The 18,299-nt window shown below is 43.4% G+C and overlaps 1 protein-coding gene across 10 annotated transcripts in view; it reads left to right on the forward strand.

Moving 5' to 3' along the window:
- The window catches only part of SLC8A1 (solute carrier family 8 member A1), a 324,392-nt gene extending 307,147 nt beyond the window's left edge, over positions 1-17,245 (forward strand). For all 10 annotated transcript variants that reach the window (XM_044429652.1, XM_044429651.1, XM_044429649.1 and 7 more), the window contains one exon: positions 12,057-17,245. In XM_044429652.1, coding sequence (XP_044285587.1) covers positions 12,057-12,433 — 377 coding nt within the window. In that variant the 3' untranslated portion in view covers positions 12,434-17,245. The remainder of the gene's footprint in view (positions 1-12,056) is intronic.
- Positions 17,246-18,299: the final 1,054 nt, after the last annotated feature.

Genomic DNA, 18,299 nt, shown 5'->3' on the forward strand with positions numbered 1-18,299 from the left:
AACTACTTCCCAAATTAAAGGTCAAACAGTAGTGGCGCAATGTGGACCTGTATTTAGGCTGAAAAAGGCTCCCTCTACCCTACCCAGAGTATGCCCAAGCAAACAGGTAAGATTTGTCCTGTATAAATATGGACTGGCTTGTACCCTAAGCTGCAATGCAGACTTGACTCTCAGTGTAGCATGACACAGAGAGCTACTGTGGAGTGATGGTTCAGGAGCTGGCCTGGGATGCAGGAGATCCGAGTTCTAGTCCCCTCTTGGCCATGAAGGTCACTGGGTGTCCCTGGGCCAGGCACTGACTCTCCACCTGAGCTACCTCAGAGGGCTGTTGTGAGGAGAGGAGGCAGCTCACCTAAGCCTCTGTGGATTCCTTACAGGAGGGAAAAGGCTGGGATATAAATCTAATCCACGATAGGAGGGAGCCTTCTACCAAGTGAAACGTTTTTGTTCATCCAGCCCAGTATTGTTTTCTTGAACTGGGACAGGTCTTAGGAAAAATGGTATTTCTCATCACATGAACTAGAAATGCCAAGTATTTTGCTCTGCTCCTGAGCTATGATTGCTCACTATTACAGGCCATCTGGGCAGCTGAGGGGAAAACATCAAAAAGATGACCCATTCTGATCCTATGTACACTTTTCTCACATCTTCAGTTGTATTGCAGCCACAAGGAAGAAATTCAGCACATGAGCATAAATGCAGAAGGATTTCACATCCCTTCCCAAGGGTCAGTGTATGCCAACACAGGTGTGGTGGTTTGCAGAGATCATGCTACCTTGACCTAGTGCAAGAAGGATTTTGAGAAAGAGTTTTCTTTAGGGAGCCCCACTGAAATGAAAGAGGTTTGCCCAGGAAACGTTCCTGGTGGGTTTTACCCCCAGCCTCCACAGCTTGCCTTGGATTAATACCACCTTCCAAATTTGATTTCATCCCATCGTTATTTTGCCTTGACCTGGCACCACCCCAGCAGTTTACAGCTTGCTCCTTTTCATCAGGTTTGCTTTTGAGGTCTCAAAAAGAGTTTTTGCCATTTCTGAAAAACAGCGCAACTATTTTTTCTCTTTCCCTAGCGGGCAAGGTGTTCTCTGAAACTCAGGTTTTAATGGCCTGAGGTCGCATTTTACAAGTTACATTTCTGAGGTCATATTTTTAGAATGACTCTTAACAGAGTGATCATTAGCCAAGACCATGAGGGAGAGATGTAAGATAGGTGATGAACTTGCTACAAATATTGCCTGTTTCTAAGAATGGAAGACAGAGAATGGGAATAAATGGCAGTTTCTCCCAATGGAGGGATGTAATCAGTGGGGTCCCACAGAGCTCTATATTAGGAGCAATTGCTTTTCAACCTATTCATAAATGATATGGATTTAGGAGTAAGCAGTGAAGTGGCCAGCTTTGCTGATGATGCCATGCTATATAGGATGGTCAAAACCATAAATGGATTATGAGGAGCTCCAAAGGGGTCCCTCCAAGCTGGGAGAAAGGCATAGGGGCAAATTGGCAAGTGCAGTTCAATGTAAGCAAGTATAAAGTAATGCAAAAAATCCCAATTTCAAGTATAGGATGATGGGAACTCAGCTAGCAGTGAGTGATCAAGAAAGAGATCTTGATGTGGTAGTGGAGAGCTCAATGCAAATGCCAGCTCAGTAGACAACTGCTATGAAAAAAAAATACTGTATGTTAGACATAATTAGGAAAGGAAGAGAAAATTGAACTGCCAAGGTCATTGTCCCTTTATAAAATGTTTTTGTGTGACCATGCTTATCATATTGTGCCTTACCTTGAAAAAGGACATTCTTAGGAACAACTACAAGCAAGGGGAGCCAAAATGATGAAGGAGTTAGAGTCCTTTATGAGAAGTGGCTGCAATGATGTTTCAGTTAGAAAAAAGGCAAGCAAGGGGAGCCACAATAGAGGCTGGAAGAAAGAGGGTTGGACACACCAGAGAGTTGTGCAGGAAGCAAGTACAGAGAGGGGGGGGGGGGACAAATAGCAAGGAGCTTGGCAGCACATAAGTGAGTCAAGCATCTGCCCCTTGACTTCTCTGCTCAGACTGTGTGCTGCAGGTTTTGAATGGGGTTGGATCCCATCAGTGCCCTGACTCGCGAAAGCAGAAAGGTCCTGGCCAGCCAGCGGTGTCAGGAAGTCTCCAGCCAGGAGCCTAGAAGCGAGTTCCATGCAGGCCTGGGGCAGACTGGCAAGTTGCAGCACAGCCTCGGACCATGTATGTTACAAGGGACAGTGCTAAGAACTTGAGAGATTTGTGGTCCAGGTCCATAGAACACAATTCTGCATGGATGTATATATGCTAATGCACATCTATATACCTAAATCTAGAAATGGATTGCTAGAATTTATTTAAATTTCACCAACAGCAAAGCTAGCCAATGAATTATAATAATTCAAATAACTTGAATAAAATACAATTTAATTTGCACCCCACTTCAAATCATCCCCAAATTGAAGAGTTCCTCTTCAATTACAATTGATTTGCAATCTTTCACAGTTCTGCTCTCACTTCTCTCCCTCTGTCCCCCACTCACTGACTTCTTGCTCTTCCCCACAGCCCCATAAGAATATTGCCCCTATCCCATGCATTTAGGCTTAAATCAAAGCCTTCCAGTACCACCAGTGGGATCTGTAGAATAGATCAGAGGGCCAGGGAAACATTCAGGCTAGGGCCAAGCAACACCCCTGCATGTAGATGGTCCCGTGTTCAATCCTGGACCTCTTCAGATAGATTTGGGAAAGACCCCCATCTGAGGACCTCTAAAAGCCACAAAGCCACTCCTAATCACAATGACTGGATTCATACAACACGACAACCCACTCTCAAGGCTTGAATATGGGTTGTTAAACCATGGGTCGTATCCAAAATATGGGATGTGTAGTCTGAAAACAGCTACACTAACAAACCATGGTTTTTTGACCATGAGCAACCCATGATATCAACCCATGGTTTGTGCTTGAACTGTGAACTATGGGCTATTTGTAATTAAACTCTGGCTTGTTCATATGGATTCAGACAGCACAATAATCCACATTTCAACAACAAGCCATGGTTCAACAACCCACATTCAACCTATTCCCAACCTTTGAGTGGGGCTTATTGTGTGGCCTGAACCTAACCTATACAAAACTTGATCGATCAATGGCCTCACCTAGAATAAGGCAGGTTCCTGTGTAGCATCAGTCTAGCTGTTCAGTCATTTATTCATTGGAATGTTGGTGAGCAATCTCTTTTCACGAACGTATTTGTCACTGCTGAATTCTATTGGTTGTTTGGTTTGCATACTAAGGCTGCAATCTTATATTTATGTATGTGCAAGTAAGCCACATTGAATTCCATGGACTGACTTCTCAGTGGACATGAAAGGGATTGCACTGTTAAGCTCAAAAGCAGCTTTCTCCAACCTTATCCCACAGCTCCCATCATTCCATGGCAACATGACCATTGAGGTGATGGTGTTAGGAGTGGTTTCCTTCTCCAATCTGTCATGGTGACAGAGTTTTGATTATTGTTATGCTCTGTAAAACTAGGCATGGGGGAACTGAGTGGTCTTACATTCCACCTGATGTTCAATATTTTTCATGCATTTTTGTAGTTTCGTTTTTTTATTAGGAATGCTTGTTCCAAAAATGTAGGGTTTGTGTCTCTTATTTGCTGGAAACAAGATAGTTAACACACACCAAAACCCTTCCCACACCAAGCCAGGAAGCATTTTTTTCCTTCTTTTTCTTTAGAACAGCTTTAGTTGATATATCCTGAGTACAATCACTTTCCAGCATGTTGCTAGTTCTCGCAAAAAAAGGCATTTAGCATTGGGATCCATTTTTGCTGCAGGAACCACTAATGAAACTCTCTTTTAATGAGTATTGAAATAGAAAGCTTCTCCTCTTTGTTGGTCTGTCAGTCCACATTCCTTTGAAAGAGCAAACTCGTTATGAAACACATTGCATTCTCTAAAAATTACTTACACTTCTGTAAGCCTGTTAAGGGCTGAGATGCTTTCTGAAGGGAAGGGGACCTCTCTGCTGCTGAAGGGTGACATTTGAGTATGCAGCTCAACATCAGGTTCAAATGGCTTGCAATAAAAAGCTAGGCCATTTTTTTCCAGCAGTCGTCACTTATCTTCAGGGGGAAAATGCAGATTATAAATGATCTGCCCAACAATAATCTTTCCCACTTTGAAAATGACAGTTTAATCCTTAAAAAGGCATCTCTAACTATTCCCATTCTCTGTAATGAATTACAGTTTATTAATGACATGTTCAGTAGCCTATTTATACTGAATTTGCAGTGCATACCCTTTTCTTAATTTCTCTTTAGTTCCATAGCATTGCCAATTTACAGGGTAATAATGCTCCTTTATTTGTGTAGCACAAAGCAATGCAAAGCATTACCTCTTAAGCCTTGCAATGGCTACATGAGGTAAGTTAGGGTTACTGTTCTCATTGAGCAGATGAGGAGCCTGAGTACTTGCAGTTTGCTTGTGACTCGTCACTGAATTCATGGCTAAATTTAACTTGAAACCCAGGCATGCAGCTCCCCAACCACAGAAATCTTCTTTTGAACATGGGAAGCTGCCTTGTAATGAATCAGCATCTTGGTCCATCCAGCCCAGCAGTGTGGGCACTGGCTGGCTGGCTGGCAGCAGCTCTCCTGGGTTTCAGGCAGGATTCTTTCTTGAAGGTGCTGGGGAATTCAACCTGAGAGCTTTTGCATGTTATGCACGGGCCTCAGCACTGGTTATGGTCCTTCCCTAAGGAAGGTGTGGACGGAAAGTAGAACTGATCTACTGGTAGATCCCAGGGTGATTTTCAGGGGTTCTGACTAGTCTATTCCTCTGAGCATTCATGGGCTTTCTCTGCTGCTTGGCGCAGTCTTCTAAAGAGAGACTCTGTGAATTCAGGGAGCTAAACCCAGAGAATCCAGCAGATTCCTTGCACATCCCCAGTTCTGACTGCCTGCTACATAAAGAAAGTCCCCATTCCCTCAGTGCCTGCCCTCTCTTACCCGCCATTCCTACCTCCAGACCCCATGCCAACTTTGCAGCTGGTGGACCTCGGGGTTTGAAAAAAGCAGCTGATCTAGCAAGCTCAGAGTCTGCCCACCCCTGCCATATGGAATGCACTTCTTCAGCTTTTTTTCTGGTTGGCATAACTCAGCCATTCTTTATTTTTAGGCCACTCTGAGATAGGATCTTGTGAAATCCATTTGTTTTCATTTGTTGTTTAACTGTACGTAAGTAGCTGACAGGTTCACGCCTTCTAATAGCAAATTCATATCCTGAATGTCAATAGAAATAGAGCCAAAATTGCACTACCAAGAAATGGGAAGGCGATATCAGCATGCTTGGAGGAGGGCCAACAGTGCAGCATTTAAGGGGAAAAAAGCCTGAGGCAGGAAACCCTGGTGCCCAGAAATAGCCCAGGGAAGGTTAAGCATGCTCAGTGGCCACAGAATGGTGTGTCAGTTTGAAAAGTTGCAGCAGGAAGAGTGGAGCTCCTCACTTGCCCACCATGCACTTTGCACGATCATGCGGGAGGGTGTGGCTGAGGGGAGCACTCCTGCTTCAGTGCACCACCACTTTCTGATGCGAGCCCCACAGTCCATTCCAGCAGTAAATTACCCTCGACAGTTTTAATTTGTAGGCTGTTTTTCCATGCAAGGTGGCTCACAGTGTGAATCCAGCCATGCAAAAAGCCGCAATGCCTGTCAGTCCATCAACTGCAATAATGCATCGTGCCCAGAACAACCCAAACCATTCATTTCATTAAATGCAACCTAATAATTAACATGAATTACAAAATAGGATCATTTGCCTGTAAGACACAATATCAATTTAGTTTAATCAGGGTTGCCTCCTAACACCAGCACTCCAAATCTTTCCTGTGCATCAAGGTATTGACAAACACACAACCGATAACCAGTTCCCCAAAAAGTGCCAAATGAAGGGAATCTTAAACAGGTTTCTGACCATTGGGTTAACAGTATCCATTAAAACAACAAGCAGTTGGTCAAAGGCATTTAAACGATTGTTGGCATTCAAGCCACTTAGGACAGGGGTCCCCAACCATTTTGGACCTCAAGGCACCACCATAAAATGGCTCCAATGGAGAATGTGGCTAATGACATAAGGGCCACTGCTGGGGGCTGGTTAGTGTAGCAGGAGGAAAAGTGGTTGAAGGGGGTAGTGAGGCAAGAAGCCAGGGAGGGAGAAGGAAACAGCAAGGGGGGGAGAAAGAGTGAGGCTAGAAAGAAACTCAATTTTTTTTTAATGACACAGACAAGGACTAGGAGTTTTCTGGGCATCATGGGTGGTCCTCTAAGTCCACACTGGGGTTGCCTCCCTTCAAGCTTGAACACTTTGAAATGTGCCTAGGAATAAACCAGATACCAGTGCCCTTCTTCAAACAATAGATGCAAAGCAGGTCCTCCAGTTTGTATCAACCAGACTGTTTGACCTGCTAAACCTTTCTGCAAACTTCCCCATGCAGAGCATGTTACAGTAACCCGACTGTCATGGCAGAAATCCTCTAGCCAAATTCCAGCCAGCATTCCCCAGCCATTCTGAGCCACGGTTCCCCAGATGCTGGCCCACAGTTCCCACCATCACTAGCTAGTATGGCTCATGATGATAGGAGTTGTAATCCAGCAACATCTGAGGAACCAAGGCTAGGAGCAGTTGCCACACAGTAAGCATGAGCAACCTGAAGCCCTCCAGATGGTTTGTCCTGCAACTCATCAACTCTAGCCAGCATAGCCAAAGTGAAGGATTGTAGGAGTTGTAGGGTAGAATAAAACATCCAGAGGGCTGCAAGTTGCTTACCCCTGTTTTATAATGACCCATCCCTGAAAAAGGAGGTTTTCTGTCTATTGGCAAATTAAAGAAAATCAGCATTTCCTCCGTACTAACCAGTTTAATATTTTAACTGTTTCTCTTTCTTCGGGCTTTTCTACATGAGGCACTCATTGTGCTGTTAATTGGTGTATCTATTTTTGGCATTCTTTCAGTGTTGCAATCCAAGTTCTACAGAAAGAGTTCTTTTTCAACTTTTTGGTACACAGCCTCTAGGTGAAGAAGTGCTTTAGCAGAATGGTACAAATATACCAGAGAAAGAGCACCATTTTCCCTTTTGTAATTTAATAGCTTATTTTCCCTGTTCAAAAAAAGAAAACAAAAGAAAACATCACAGTGACCAGGAAGGTGTTTTGAAGAATAGAAGCAGACATGAAGGATCATGATCATCATCTAAAAAGCTTGTAAACAGGCATGAGCAAAGACTCGCAAGTGCAGAATAAATGCCTCATGTCGGAAAAAAACTCCCCATAAACTTCTGCCACTTCTTCCTGCCTGCAACCATTTTGAGCAACCCAGTGCTAATAGCTTTGCTTTTTACAGACAGCATAAGAGCTCCTTTAAAAACATGAATTTTACATGTTCCTTACTTTCCTGCAACAGAGGAAGAGATCAAATAAGGAACATGACAAGAATATGTGAAATACACGTTTTTAGAAGGATTCCTTTTTTAAAAATGCAGGAGGAGGATGCGCACTGCTTCAGCTAGATAATCATATTGTGAATAGCATGGAAGCTGCTGCAGAAAGTTCTCATCTGTGGCCGTCCTCCAAGAGGAGTGCTCCTGTGCAGAGCTCTAGCCAGCTGGCCAGCCATTCTGTTCTCCAGAATGGAAAAGGCTCTGGAGAATTCAAGCCAGGCACTCCACCCCTCCACACGCATCACTTGCCTTGATTTTCTTTTCCAATCAAAACACAAGTTTCCATGGCTACTGTGGGAAATGAGCCAGGATGGCATGCCGGTTAGAGTCTTGCACTAGGACTCGGGAGATCAAGGTTCTAATCCCCACTTGCCATGAAGTTCCCCGAGCGGCTCAACCTGACCTACTTCATAGGGTTGTTGTAAAGATAAAATAGGAGGAGGACCACGTGAGCCACTTAGGTTTCCTTCAGGAGGGGGAGAAAGGCAGGATAGAATGTAATAAGGAATGACCACACAGGTATTTTTTAAACATTTTTGGTTCGTTGGTTTGGTTTTTCTGGACACTCACTTTCCTCCTGCTTCTCCATGGTTCCTTTTGGCTCCAGTTCTGCTGCCTTGCATCATTTAAGCTGATTGCTAGAGGGAGTGAACCAAAACATGTTTTGAGCTAGATTTGGTTTGAACACTCACCTGGGAGTATGGCCTATTGAATTCAGTGTTATTTACTTCTGAGTAAATGTGTATAGGATTGTGCTGTTGTTAGTTGCTTCCTTTTCTAAGGAAGCAAAGTACCTATTTTGATGATGGCATCCTATCTTGTCGGGTGAGCTTAAAGTAATTTCATTACACTGAAACTGTTCCTGGTCTTTGAATTAACTGCATTAGCAGGTGGATTAATTGAGCTTTCCCAATGAATCATCCAAATGCAGCAATAAATGAATATATCATCAAACCCTATTTCTAGGAAATGAATCCCTTACAAAATTACAATACCATTTTATAGGCATCATAATTTAATTCCATTGGCCTCGCTGAATCATGGTTGTGATGCTTAAACTATGCGTAGAAAATGTTTATTACCATCAAAAAGAACATGGTATAACAAATATTGAATACCCCATTAAACAACATGAAGCACAACACTGACTGGGTAAGGTACCAAATCTCATGCTTGGAAAAAACAACCAGGATTTGAAGACGGATCATTCATAGCTTGAAGGATCTGAAGGCAACACTGGCATAGGATCAAGTGGCTAGATGGAACTTCCAAGGTCAGCAATTTAAGGCACAATCTGATGCTGGCCTGGGAATATACAGAATTGTACCCCCTCAATATATTGGCTGCCTGCAGCATGAGTAAATGTTCTGGCAGGTACCATATTTGTTTAGTGCCAGGTGGGGAACAACTGGCCCAGATGCCGGATCCATCCCTCCTAAAGTCCTAAGGCAGCCATACCTTCTTTCTTCATTGGGTGGTTTCCCAGCTTTGTGCAACCTTTCCCCATTCTAAAAGGTTGATATGCCTTTTACTCATGAAGGCACAGTGACTGGCAGAAGAAGTCTTAATATTCTGATAATTTTGGTGTTTGCCCTATCCCTGTCATCTTTGAGGCAACAATGCTGATCTATTGTGCTGGATCACTGTAAACTTTTGCTGCTCGTCTTTATTTCTGATTAAACACATAGAGACTTGGTATTTGGGATGCTCTCTGAAAGTGCTCTGAATGAGTCATTCTTGCTTGCTTCTGAGTAGACGGTTAGGGACTTGGCATGCGTACTTGTGAGCATACTTGCAGTGGCTTGGTGTTTCCAATGTGGAGTAATTCAGTCCTTTCACCTGGGTAGATGCACAGAGGCTAGCCCTGCTTACTTCTGAGTAGGATTAAAATTGGTAAGAAATCAAATTTTGTCCAGCACCACTAATTTGTCTTTGCCTCTAGAATGTGGCTCTGACACCTTTCTGAGAGGAGTTCAGCCTTTGAACCGAAAAAGTATTCCCACCCCTACTGTAATGATTACTGAAATAATGTGTGTGGATTGCTTTCAAAGGTCAGAAAGCAGTAAAGGCTGTGAGTCTGTGGACTGCCTAAGGCCAGCCTTACCAACGACACCTCCCATAATTATGGCCGAGAATTATGGGAGTTGTAGTCTGCATCTGGAGAGCATCAGGTTGAGGCAGGCTGGCTGAGGCCATCTTGAGATTTTATGGCTGAGCTAAGCTTCAAACCAGATCCGCTTGTCTCACAACGTGCTCTGGATGGTTGCTTCTGTACAATACACTTGACCTGACATAAGAAGAATTCCTTCTCCACAGGGAATCATTGCGATAAGGGAAGATAGGGCTCTCTGGCAGGGAGCTGTCAGCATCCTCACCACATGCAAATTCCCCAGATTCTTGAAAGGTGCGGTGACAGTTAAACTGATATAAAACTCATGTGCCAGTAGTGCAAATATGCCCTTAGATATGGCAGTGTATCAGACACTGAGACTACTCGAGGGCAACTTTTTTGGAAGCATTTGTCTGTAATACAAATAGCAAAAGCATATTTGGCTGCATTTTTGGTGCCTACACTCCAGCTTTCTATATAGGTCAGGTAAAGTCCAAGCCTTTTCTCAGCATTGGAAATGCCTGCCCTGATTTAGTATTTTTCTCACTGTGGGAATAATCTATGTGATTGGAAAATGTTCTCTGGGCAGTAGAACTGACTGTGGTGCAGACTCTGTCAGGAACCCCTGTGGCTGTCAAACAGAGAGCCACCTCGGAGCTGTTGTCATTTTGACATCAATTATGAAGCATAATTATTAAGTAGCTATGGAGCTGCAGAGACAAAGGTGCAGTGAAATTGCCTTCTTTTTATAGCAGTTACAGACAACTCCATAGTGCTTATTTTCTTGGTAGAGAAGCATTTGAATTTAACTGTAAATTCACTTCCTTGCTATATCCATTTGGCCTGTTCTTTGCATGGGAAAGAAGAGATGAGCTGCCAACTCAGAACTCCACAGGAAGAACACATTCTTAAAATTCCTTGGGCAGAAAGGAATGAAATTTTAACTACTACTTTATTTTGAACTTTAAATTATTTCCTTTTACCTAAGGTGACCAGAGAGTGCTGAAATGCATTAAGTATTCATTTTCTTGAACAGCTCATGGTTTGCACATCACAATAAGCTGCAATGGGTTGTTACCATGAGTAGCTGCAGAGTGTTTTAACATAATTTTCAAACTTGGTGCAGCTTTTCAGTAGTGAGTTGTTTTTGCAGATAAGCCACCCGGAAAACCCCTGGCATCAGGTAGAGTTGTTTAGGATGGGTTGTTCTCCAGGTGGCTGCATGTGGCATCCAAGTGGAACAGCCACTTCAGTGTGGGTAGTTTAAAACAGCAGGAGGAACAACAAGCCATGCTCACTACTCCTCACAATCATGTTAAGAGCATCCTCCCTCTGTTAAATCTTCAAATAATACTGTTCAGTTTACTCCTTTACTTCATTGCCTCCCTAAACAGCAACACTCCTTTTTCCAACCTTGGGAAGATTTCATGCATATTTAAAATTAAATTTACCCCACCTTCAAGAAGATTAGCGCAAACTTATGACAGGAAACCCACCTTCAAGGACATTTCTGTATATTAATTTATTTAACTTTGAAGAGATGTGTGTCAATATAAGTTTATTTTTCTTAACTTTTGGAGAGATTTGGGCAATCCTCTCACTTCCATGGTAGATGAACTTAAGCCTCTGAAATCAGAGGTTTATGAGCAGCTTCTGCCCAGTGCAAGATGTGATCAGCATTTTGTCCAAACAGCCATCCTCAGGTGTCTAGATTCAATGCTGGGGATAGAGAGAGAAGGAGGCTGGAACACTGATTGGAAATGGAATCTGTGTTCACATCTCTTCCTCTCTCCACCCCAGCTCACCTCTTTTCCTCTCTCCAAGGCCACGTTGCTGCTAAGACCTATGAAATACATGCCAGGAGCAGGTAGGAGGACTAAGGGGGTGAAAATCCGCAGAGAACCTGCATGGCTGTCAGGAGTGACATGGGTTGGCAAGTGAACAAGAAACCCTGGAACCCTAGAACACGTCACTACCATGGCTTCTTTTTCTTCCCCACTGGTGCAAACCTGGCCATAACATTCTTCCTCTGTTCCCTTCCTAGTGTGAACTATGCCTTTGCATTATATGTGAGCTGAGGTACCAAAATGACTTAAGAGTAGAGCTATGAATCCAGAAGTACCTGGCTTATCTCATCTTGGCCGAGAACTCACTAGGCAGGCTTAAGCAAGCTGCTCACTAGCTCTCTCTGCCCCTGCCCCTGCCCCAGCCCCTCTGCAGAAAGGGATATAGCAGTGCTGACCTATTTTACAGGTTGTTGTACCTATACCCACAAAGCAAGTTGCAAAGCCATCTTCACAGTGGAGAGAGAGAACCTGCCATGACTGCTGTTAAAGATGTTACTCTTCCTCCACTCTATAATACCACACAGAGCTCCTTGAAATGGTAGAGAGGGACATGACCCACAAGATGGATAATGGTATTTCTTTTCATTTTGCAGATACATTTGCCAGCAAAGTAGCAGCAATGCAAGATCAGTATGCAGATGCTTCCATAGGTAACGTCACCGGTAGCAACGCTGTGAATGTTTTCCTGGGGATTGGTGTCGCCTGGTCCATTGCCGCCATCTACCATGCAGCCAATGGCAGACCGTTTAAAGTCGAACCAGGCACCTTGGCTTTCTCTGTCACCCTCTTCACTATATTTGCTTTTATCAGTGTCGGGGTGCTCCTCTACCGGCGGAGACCGGAGATCGGAGGTGAGCTGGGCGGGCCTCGGACTGCCAAGATTCTAACCTCATGCCTCTTCGTGCTCCTCTGGCTCCTGTACATATTTTTCTCATCTCTGGAAGCCTACTGTCACATAAAGGGCTTCTAAAGGAAAACTATGGGAGATAGTATCTATATATATATCTATAGAGAGAGGGAAAGAAATACAGGTATATAGATAGAGATCTAATATTGTTGAACAGAGGAAGAAAAGACATTTGCCATGTTCACTTATCTACTGATGGAATGTAGCTTTGCGGTAGGAGTTTGAAATCTGCAGGATTCTTCACCAGAGGCAGCATCATAGAAATGGAGCCATGGAAGCAGGGTCGTCTTTGCAACTCAACCTACAGGATTGTGATGGAGCTACTCAATATTTCCCATCTCCCCCTCATACACACTCCCTCCATAAGAATCAATCCAATTTCACCAGGGGCTTATTTTGGAATGACAAAAGGCCTGTTTTTGCTGTATCACATTGGGCGGATGTTTCAAAGGGGAGTTCTTGACTTTCTTACCAGTATCTTTGTTGCCTTCTTTATAATTCAAGAATGAGCTGAAGCGTCACCCTCAAAGATGTGAGTGGAGTGGCATACAAAGGCCATGCTATTTTCAACCCAATTTTGTTTTTGTTTTTTTTGGGGGGGTCTTTTTTACTTCTATTCTGCCCCAGCCCCCCTTACTGTCCAGCTTAAGAATATGTTCTGTTGAAATACAACACAAACCACTCCCCACTTTTTCCAGAGCTGTAATTGTGATCAGCAAGTCCAGTTCCCCTTTAAAACAAAAACAGACTTTTCAAACAACATTTAACCAGCACTCCATTTGCTCCAAAACTGTGGATTACAGACCTGTGCCCAAAGCCCTAATGCACACCTCTGGCTTTGTTTTTTTGTTATTGCTCTGATGTATTTTGCCAGTTTAATTTCAATTGCCTCCAGTACCCTTCCTGTCCTGCCAATGTTTGCTGCTGTGCCCTTTTCATACTCCAGTTTGGGAATGCTTTCATGGTACTTGTTGTAACACTTTGCATGAATGAAGCAAACCATAATCTGTAATATAGCATTGAATAGAGATAGTCCGGTCAGTGATGCCAATGGAACATTGAAGATGCAAGCACATTTCCCTTCCACACCTTTTTCTTTTCTTTTCAGTGAACAGGATGACAGGCAGGAAACAATTGGCATTCTGTTACTCTGCATAAGGTTCCTAAGAAGCAATAACCAAGAGCTGTGGAAATCTGTATGTTTTAAAGGGAAGCATTCATGCAGCAGACTTAGACCATTTTGGAAAGGGATCTGCCTGCCAGCTAAGTTTAGGATGAATGTAGAAAGCTGCTTGCACTGAGTTAGGCCAATGGTCCTCTAACTCAGCATTTCACTCCAGAAGGCAGTGAGGCTCCAAAGTCCCTGGCAGAGGCCTCTTCTAGCCCTGTGACCAATTTAATGGGAGATTCTGTGAACTGAACCTGGCACTCTCTATGTACCAAAAGCATGCTCTACCAGAGCACTATGGATGGGATGAGTAATGCCTGCTTGCTTTGTGACTTATCTGTCTGAACCAAGTGGGGCTTCAGCACTGTTCATGCTAAGCAGGCATAACTCTAAATAAGCAAAATAGACTTGAGCTTTTTGAAACATCAGCTCCCCATTCCATGCACTTGCTCTCATCTTCAGACTCCCAGGATCAAATCCTTGGTCTCCATACTTAGGAATATTTTCTGCTGCAGCTCTGTGGAAACATATAGGCTGGATTGGTCTTCGCAAAGGGCACCTTGAAGACAGAACAATTCCACTTTAGTCTTCTGGTGGATTTTAAACATTCCACCATGCACTGGCCTTCAGAACGGCAAAGAGAAAGTGCTGGTTTTTATTTTATTGCCCAGCAGTGAGTGCATTTCTCCTGAGGAATTAAGATTTAACTACTGTTATTTATTATTCATTCATTGTTGGCAGTGAGCTCAGCACTGTACAATGCACAAAGAGATACCAAAAGCAGCACTTGGCGGTGGAAATGCCATCCTCCAGTATGCAGGTAGAGTGCCATTGAACTCTCGGAGGATACTTCTTTTGTGGGTCATTTGCTAATTTATTTATGTTTTCCATCTTCCCACCCTTCACACACATAAATTTTTCATTTGTCTAATTCTTATTCTCTACCTCTGGTGCTCATGGAAGCATCAAGTCATTAGAATGGGGCCCAAATATGGAAAGCTGTCCACCTTGAAAGTACACTTGTAGTGCAAGCCTTCTGCATGTTTAGGCAGAAAGCAGTCCTACAGGTCCCAGCATTCTCCAGCTGGGAATGGCTGGCTGGGGAATGCTGGGAGTTGCAGGGATATTTTCTGCCTAAACATGCATAGGATTGCACCCTTATGGCAACATGGAAGGAACTATAGGACAGAGCTGGGGGGACTTGTACCATATGTGGAGATGGTGGAGAGGAGGCACAGGTCCACCACTGGAGATGGATGGGACTCAGAGATACTACCCAGTGGCACAATCCCATACTTGCTGCATAGCTGTAGAAGGTCAGGAAGGGAAGATTCTGATCATCCCCACCTGGAACTATTGGGTGCAGATGCAATCGGTGCCCAGGGCTAGATGAGAGGAACTGTCCAGACAAGCAAGGGAACTGGCACTGTAGAAAGAGGACTAGAGGGAAGGAAGCTGCTTGGAACTGTTGGTTTTTCTGCCTGACATAACAATGGGGCCAATCAGTAGGTGTCCCAAATAATGAGATGAATCACAAATGCAGTTCCTGGCCTAACCATGGTCCATTGAAAGGTAATCAGAAAAAACACTGTGTGTACCAACAGTGTGCTGAGGCTCCCCATTCTCCAACCAGTGTGAGTTAGGGAGCCCATCTTCAACCCAAAACAATTCCCCCATTCTAAGTAGAAACATAGTTGGTCTGCCTTCAGAGAGAGAATCCTAAGCAGAACCACTGCAGAGTAAAAGAAGGGCATACCTGTATAAAACTTGGCCATGCTTAGAAGCATTCAGGAACTTCCAAAAAAGACAATTGTCCCATCCAGTCTATTATCATCTACTGTGATTGGTAATGATTCTCAAGAGCAGAAATAAGGGACCAGTGGCCCTCCAGATGTTGGATTCCAGCTCTCATCAGCAGCATGGCCACTTCAGGATGATGGAAGTCTTTATGCAACAACATCTGGAAGACTGCAGGTTCCCTTCCTCTACTTTAGACCAACCTTCTTCAACCTGGTGCATTCCAAATGTGTTGTACATCTGAAACACCACAGGTCTGAGAAGAATGCTTTAGGACCTTCCCCAGTCCTACTACTGAAGGTTGTTTTAGCCAGACATGACAGAAACTGGGGACTTGCATGTGGTCAGAGAGTTGTGGCCCATATAGAATGTGTGTGGCACTGCTATTTCAGAGCTGCTGCTTGGTACCAAAGAGAGGTTGACAGAATTTCTATTCACACAGGTATTTCTTCTCCCAAAGCATTGCATGGCAGGATCCTAGAAAATCTTTTGACCCTCATTCTTCCCAGTCTACTGAATAAAGAGCCAATATGGCGTAGTGGTTAAGAGCATAGGACTGGAACTTGGGTCTGGTGGTCTGGGTTCTCAGCCATGGAGCCCACTGGGTGACTTTAAGCCAGTCACAGACTCTCAGCCCAACCTACCTCACAGGATTCTTCTGGGGATAAGATGGAGAGCAGGAGGAGGAGAATGATGTAACCCACTTTGACTTCATTGAGGAAAAAGCGGAATACAGATACAGTAAATTGATGGGCACAACAGCTCTTCTCTCACCATGACTCAGTTGTGCTTGGACCTTGATCATGAGACAGTGTTTGGGTTTTTTAAAAAGAAAAATCATGGGAGTCAACACACCGCATGAGTCCATTTTGAGAAAGGGGGCGGGTAGCAAAGATGATGCTCATCTTTCAAAGTAACAGAAAACAGGATCCTACATCTGAGTGGTTCAGCCAGGCCAGAACATTAACTGCTGCAGAAGAAAACATTTCTATAGACATCAAAAGAGTTGTTCATGTTTTCTTCAGTAGAAAAGCTAATCCTGTCATTACTGTATAAGGATGTTACCAGAAAAAAAAAAATCACAGTGGCTTAAGTACTCTGTTCGTTAGTAGGTGTATTACTAGGTGGGTGGACTTTGTATGCAGTGTAGCTGCATTAAAATCAATACTGATGTTGCAGTTTAATGAATGAGAGCTGGAGTTGCTCACTTCTCCAGGAACGCCTCGGTATTGGCTCCTAAATTTTAGCGGCAGCAGTTGAAAACCTCAAGGCCATGCTAAAAAATAATTCACCATTCATTCAATGGAAGGACTAGCTGTGCATGCAGATACATTTGTGCACATGGAGACATGTCCTCAGTTGAAATGAACAGGAAACCTGTGCATGTAGAATGCTGTGTTGGTCCTATCTTTCATTATCTGTGATGGCAGGAATTAGTAGCAGCTGGCCCTGGTCCTGTGTAGCTCCTTCTGGACTAGCAACTGAAGAGCCATGAATGAAATCTTTCACTTCATAGTAAAATGTATGGAGGTTAGACTAGGATTTTCCTTATTTTGAACAACTTGTGGAATGCTTGAGTTTTTCTTTTAAAAATGGAATGCATTAAATTCCCCCACCCCCCACCCCATAAATCAGTTCTCATTTTTGAAGATTTTTTTCCTGTTTGATTTCATTTGATTTGTTTGTTATTGGGGTAGGGGAAGAAAATTAAGTAATGAATTTGGGTTGTTCAGGGACTATTATTCATATTATTGTGTTTGTGGAAAAATATTCATTTCATCTGTTTGCTTTCCTTCATTTTTATTTGTGTGTATTGTGCACAGTAACAGAGAGGCATTGAGTGCATTTAATTGTGATCAATGGTACACTGAGGCACAGAAAATAAAATTTATAATTGGTTCTGATTCGAAGATTAGTATTGCTACATTTTCCCTGTCCAATGTCTCATTGCTTCTTCCATTGTCTCCCCTCATTAATGTTATTTTTATTGCTAATTGATGTTCCCTCCATCCACTAGGAACATAATGGGCTCCTAGAAAGCCTGACTTTCATATGCAAGGTATTGCAGCCAGACATGCAAAGCATAATGCCTGTTCTTTTGCCATGCAACAACTCCAGGTACAAAATATTCTTAGAGAAACAGTTACCTATTTGCCCATTTCCCCACAATGCACACACTCTTAATCTTTACAGCAACACCCCCGCCATAGCAATTACTCAAACTATGTCAAATTTTCTGCACTCAGAATTATCAAATAAATATTCTTTCATCCCTCAAAGCCTGGGAACTTTGATAGCGAAACTGAGGTATTGTCTGAAAAGCTTGGATTATAGAGATTCAAAACCTGATCTGCCTTTCATGAAACACATAGAAATACCTGGAATTTGTTCCAAAGCAGTACAAAGCTTGTGCTTTGGCAAACAAAGCTGGAAATTATTTTGATTTTTAATGTCACTCTGTTGCATAGATGTAAGTTTAAATATTAAGCCACGTCTTTTAGTCCCCATTTTCAGTGGCCGCTGCTCTGCCATGCTTTCAGACACTAAAAACCTGGAGCTGTAGAGGATTCTGCACTCACAGCCAGTCTTCCACTGACACAGTTGATGCCAGGGTAGTCTTCAGGGCCGGGGGGCAGCTATCAGCCTGAGCAGTCCACAAGCAACTGTGCGGTTCAAACCAGAGAAACAAAAATCGGGGCAGGAAGAAGTCAAGTTTCAAGGCAGCGATCCGGAAAAAAGCAAATAGTGAAGATGCTCCACCTTATCCCAGAGACAAATTCCTCAGACTAAGCTGCAAACTCCAAGCTTAAGGCCAGGCAGGCAGGGATTGGCTGTTAGGGTCAGTTAATGAAATTTCAGGCAGGTGTGTCCTGCAGCCTGTAGGGTGCCCTCAAACCACAAAACTAAGAAAAAGTCTAACCCCCAGGCATTTTGAGACAGCGGAAAGGTCCTAAAAATGCCAGT

This window comes from Varanus komodoensis, unplaced genomic scaffold, assembly GCF_004798865.1.
Source record: "Varanus komodoensis strain SLA01 unplaced genomic scaffold, ASM479886v1 scaffold2, whole genome shotgun sequence".
In the NCBI taxonomy this organism is placed as follows: domain Eukaryota; kingdom Metazoa; phylum Chordata; class Lepidosauria; order Squamata; family Varanidae; genus Varanus; species Varanus komodoensis.